This window comes from Bison bison, unplaced genomic scaffold (genome assembly GCF_000754665.1).
Source record: "Bison bison bison isolate TAMUID 2011002044 unplaced genomic scaffold, Bison_UMD1.0 scf7180017864061, whole genome shotgun sequence".
Lineage (NCBI taxonomy): Eukaryota > Metazoa > Chordata > Mammalia > Artiodactyla > Bovidae > Bison > Bison bison.
This window is the reverse complement of record NW_011494633.1, coordinates 7,730,418-7,735,559: the sequence shown is the minus strand read 5'-3', so window position 1 is coordinate 7,735,559 and position 5,142 is coordinate 7,730,418. Positions and strand designations below refer to the sequence as shown.

Genomic DNA, 5,142 nt, shown 5'->3' with positions numbered 1-5,142 from the left:
ATAGTCAATAAAGCAGAAATAGAAGTTTTTCTGGAACTCTCTTGCTTTTTCAATGATCCAGCGGATGTTGACAATTTTATCTCTGGTTCCTCTGCCTTTTCTAAAACCAGCTTGAACATCTAGAATTTCATGGTTCACGTATCGCTGAAGCCTGGCTTGGAGAATTTTGAGCATCACTTTACTAGCATGTGAGATGAGTGCAATTGTGCAGTAGTTTGAACATTTTTTGGCATTGCCTTTCTTTGGGATTGGAATGAAAACTGACCTTTTCCAGTCCTGTGGCCACTGCTGAGTTTTCCAAATTTGCTGGTCCCATCACTTCATGGCAAAGAGATGGTTAAATAATGGAAACCGTGACAGACTTTATTTTTCTGGGCTCCAAAATGACTGCAGATAGTGACGGCAGCCATGAAATAAAAGACACTTGCTCCTTGGAAGAAAAGTTATGACCAACCTAGACAGCATATTAAAAAGCAGAGACAATACTTTGCTGACAGAGGTGAAAGTGAAAGTGAAATCGCACAGTCGTGCCTGACTCTTTGTGACCCCATGGTCTGTAGCCTACCAGGCTCCTCCGTCCGTGGGATTTTCAAGGCAAGAATACTGGAGTGGGTTGCCATTTCCTTCTCCAGGGAATCTTCCCAACCCAGGGACTGAACCCAGGTTTCTCACATTGTAGACAGACGCTTTAGCATCAGCTATGGTTTTTCCAGTAGTCATGTATGGATGTGAGAGTTGGACTATAAAGAAGGCTGAGCACCGAAGAACTGACGCTTTTGAATTGTCATATTGGAGAAGACTCCTAAGAGTCCCTTGGACTGCAAGGGGATCCAACTGGTCAATCCTAGAGGAAATCAGTCCTGAATATTCATTGGAAGGACTGATGCTGAAGCTGAAACTCCAATACTTTGGCCACCTGATGCGAAGAACTGATTCACTGAAAAACACCCTGATGCTGGGAAAGGTTGAAGGCAGGAGGAGAAGGGGATGACAGAGGATGAGATGGTTGGATGGTGCCACCGACTCAACGGACATGAGTTTGAGCAAGCTCCGGGAGTTGGTGAGGACCGGCCAGCCTGGCGTGCTGCAGTCCATGGGGTCACAAACAGTCGGACATGACTGAGCTACTGAACTGATGGTCAGGACAGGGTCTTAGTGCCCAAGACCCCCTCACCGATGCCAGCTCCCTCTATGATACCTAAAAACACAGTTGGCTGAGCTGGAATGGAAATAACCCTGAGAACAAAAACTAAAGGTGCATTTCCTTCTGAATCAAACAGGCACCCACCTTTAAAGTAGATGTAATTCACTAGCACCAACTCCGTTCTCGGAGAAAGGTACTTGAACAGCTCTTCAATTTTCCCCTGGGTTTTATTCTTCACATAGTCGTTTATTAGACTCCTGGCAGCTTCAGAATCCCTGAAGTTGGTCGGGAAGGCCTCAGAGGAGTACAGCACCTGGGCATCTTCTATGAACTTGTCCAGCAGCTTCAGCTCCTCCTGCACGAACATGGCGTTGCCCACGCTCAGCTGCAGCTGGTTGCTGGGTTGATTGAGCGCCTGCAGGAGGTGCTGAAAGCTATGGTGTATTTCCTTCTCCTGGATCTCTGTGAGGTTGAACTTGAGACCTTCCAGGATCTCTGTCAGGGTGGAGCCACGGGCCCCCAGAGACAGGAAGGCCAAGGCTATGGAGACACTCAGCGGGGATAAGATGACATTCTTATTGGGGTTCTTCAAAGCCAACTGTTTGTAGAGGCTGAAGGCAAAGTCGGTGTTGCTGGAGGCTAATGTGTGGCCATCCACCCTTCTGTGCTGGTCCTTCACCACCACATTCTCTGGGAAGCAGTGGACACTGCGGATCCCAGCCACCAGGAGCCCCAGAGCCAGGAGGAAGGAAGTTCTCTCTGCCCTCATGTCTGAAAACAAAGCTCCTTAAGTCTCCATGTGTCAGATGACGTCCCAACCCCCGCCACTGTCCCTCGCATCTCTGTTCTCTCAGCCCTGCTGCTCTGTGACCTCCCACAGGTAGGAAACTTCCTGGGCTCCCAACACAAATGAGGAGGCTCTGGGCTCCCTCTTACCCTTTGATCAAGTGCTGTGATTGTTACCAATCTCCCCAGTGGAGAAGCTGGGCACAGAGAGGGGAAGGGGCTTTTCCAAGGTCACACAGCAAGCAGTGGAGTAGTGGGGGTGAGGAGCCTGGGGTGCCTGGCTCCAGGGTGGGGAAGCTGGTGATGGGCGTGAGGTGCTGTCCAGCGAGAACCCACCTCCCTCTTACCAGGAGACACTGTCAGAGGGCCTAGGAAGCAGGGCTCCTTTCCCACCATGCCCCCTCTCTGTCCCCCCAGGAAGGAGCCCTGCACTGATCAGAGTACACAGCACCTCTCCCCCCCTCTGAGGACAAGGCTGTGACCTCAGGGAGGCTCTCCCTTTTGAGGTGTCTGGTCACAGTGAGGGTTCAGGAGAGAGGCCGCCACAGGCAGTGGGAGCCGTGCTGGAGCCTGGCTGCCCTGAGGAGGGCTGGTGCAAAGAACAAGGAGGGCAGAGCGTTCTGCTCAGCCCCTGCCACGGGGACATGTGGAGGGTGTTTCCATCAAGAACCTGGAAAGGCCTCTTAGTGGGGAGAAGCAGGGTGAGCTCGGAGTCTCAGGGACCTGGTCGAGGATTTTGTTTGGACCACTTGTGAGTGCTGTGTGGTGACGAGCGTGACTGCACCTTTCTGATCCTCAGTTCCCACCTCTGTCCAACATGTGGAATGGCTCAGGTGACATACAGGAAGAAGGTTCTGGGCTCCTAAGAGGAGTTCCAGACATGTCACCCCCTCCACTGGCCACCCTTACTAGGACTCTACAAGCCAGACTGTGATCCCTGGGGACAGAGGACCGAGATACTGCCCAGAAGCCTCAGGAGAGACTGAGGTCAAAGCTGTGACCTCAGCAAAGAGGGCAGTTTCCCTTCAAATTCTGCCTTTCATCTCAGGGTTTAGAAGAAAGAGGGCTGCTGGGGTGATGTGGTGGGGAGGGGAGAAGGAGGAGGAACTGGAAGAGAGGAGCCTGAGTCGAGTCTTGCCCAGAGGCCAGGGGAAAGGTCCCAAACAAGCCTGGACACGGAGGTAAGCAATTGCCCCAACTTGGGGCTGATGCAACCATTTCATTTCTTTAGAAAAGAGTTAAACATTTTCCTCTAAAATTATATTTGGAAAAGTAGCTCCTGTATATTTGGCCATGTTGGAGGGCTGGCTCTGTTCAGTTCCTGTCTGGCTCTGGACAGACTCAGTTCCTGTCCACTTGGCTGGGGGCCCTGGACAGTGGAGCCCAGAAAAACCCCCTGGATACCCTGCAGCCTCTGCCCAGAGGGATGCATTGCACTAATTCCATCTCCAGGGCTTTCTGAGAGTAGCACCGTGTGCCAGGCAAGGAGATGCACCTCAGGGCCCTTGAGAGAGCTCTGACCTGATGGTGGATGCACAGCTGTATGTGGCACAGCTGGCTCGAATCACAACCTCAAAGACTCAAAGGCAGAAATGTTCCCTGGAGCCCTGGTGGCACATCCCTCCCTTTGCAGGATGAAAACTAAGACCCAGAGAGAGGACTGGTTTTCAGAAGACTCAGAACCCTCCCAGCATCAGACACATGTCCTCCCGCCTCCCTTATGCCTCAAGTTCTACCAACCCCTGATCAAGGCCAGAACCACCCTGGGAAAGGGGTCCCTTGGCTCCCAGTGTGGGAGCATCACGGATTACCTGCCTGCGAGAGCAGGGTGTGGGCAGTGGATCCAGAGCCGCCGCCTGCCCGGATGCTGGAGTTTCCTGGGTGCTGCTGCCTATTTATCCTGCAAAGCCCTCCTCCCAGGCTTGTGAAACATTGGCGGGGACAACACAGGACTCTGTCCTCTGACTGGAATGGGCAGATGACCATTCCTGGTAACAGGTTGGTCTGTTAAACAGGTTAAATCTATTTGAACAACCTAGTTACAGAAACCACTAACTTTTTTTTTTTTCTTTAAAAAAATTAATTTATTTTAATTGGAGGCTAATTACTTTACAATATTGTAGTGGTTTTTGCCATACATTGACATGAATCAGCCATGGGTGTACATGTGTCCCCATCCTGAACCCTCCTCCCACTTCCCTCCCCATCCCATCCCTCTGGGTCATCCCAATGCACCAGCCCTGAGCACCCTGTCTCATGCATTGAACTTGGACTGGTGATCTATTTCACATATGGTAATATACATGTTTCAATGCTATTATCTCACTAACTTTTTGTCTGTTAAAACTGAAAATACATTTAAAAAATTTCCCTTGAGAATGTTTTCTCCTGTTTAAGAAAACTCATTGAAGAGTATGTGAAAATTCAGAAAATATAAAAAAGGAGATTGAAAAATATCCCTGATTGTTGTGATTTTTAAAACAATGTTGGCCTTGTTAGTTTCCCCCCTGTTTATGATATCCTCATTGAGGACTGTGTAATAATCCAAAGACTGTAGGGAAGGACTTTGGAAAACATTCCCTAGAGTTGTGTCACTCTGGGACTGCCCCCCTCTCATTGCGTTGTGTTTCCTTTACAAGCCACCTTTCTTTAATTTGTGTATATGTGTGTACCTGTGTGTATGTGATAGGAATCGCCAAACACAATCTCAGATATGTTATAACGGGTAATGTGCTTTGACTACAGCAAGATTGACTTTCCCAGAGAGGGGGTGTGAGGGCCGTGAGAGGGCCTGTGGCCTCTGTCCTCTGGTACCATCTGTCTTTGGGGTTCTGCTGTGTCTCAGCCTTTGTCCTTACCCCTTCACTATTGGCTTACCCTAAAATAGCTAGCTGACCTTCATCTCTGGCTTTGATGTCCCCTTAGATTTCTCTCTGAGCTAATCCCAGGTCTTTCTAGGGCTCATGGGAAAATCCTTCCCTTTTATCCCTCATAGTCACAACCCTCCATCCATGACAACCCTTGACAGACCTTTGTGACCTGTAGGAGTTCCACCAAGAAGTTTGGAAACCACTGGCTTTGGACTGAATATCTCAATCAAAGGAGTACTCCTCACCAGGTGTGACCTCAAGCTGCTGCTGCTGCTGCTAAGTCGCTTCAGTCGTGTCCGACTCTGTGCGACCCCGCCAGGCTCCCCCGTCCCTGGGATTCTC

At 50.1% G+C, this 5,142-nt stretch overlaps 1 protein-coding gene across 1 annotated transcript in view; it reads right to left on the bottom strand.

The window, feature by feature from the left end:
* Positions 1-3,928, bottom strand: part of LOC104985852 (serpin A3-1) — an 8,627-nt gene extending 4,699 nt beyond the window's left edge. Inside the window, exons 1-2 of the mRNA XM_010836250.1 lie at positions 3,742-3,928; positions 1,289-1,915 (exon numbers count right to left, since the gene is read on the bottom strand). Coding sequence (XP_010834552.1) covers positions 1,289-1,915; positions 3,742-3,916 — 802 coding nt within the window. The 5' untranslated portion in view covers positions 3,917-3,928. The remainder of the gene's footprint in view (positions 1-1,288; positions 1,916-3,741) is intronic.
* Between the last annotated feature and the right edge of the window lie 1,214 nt (positions 3,929-5,142).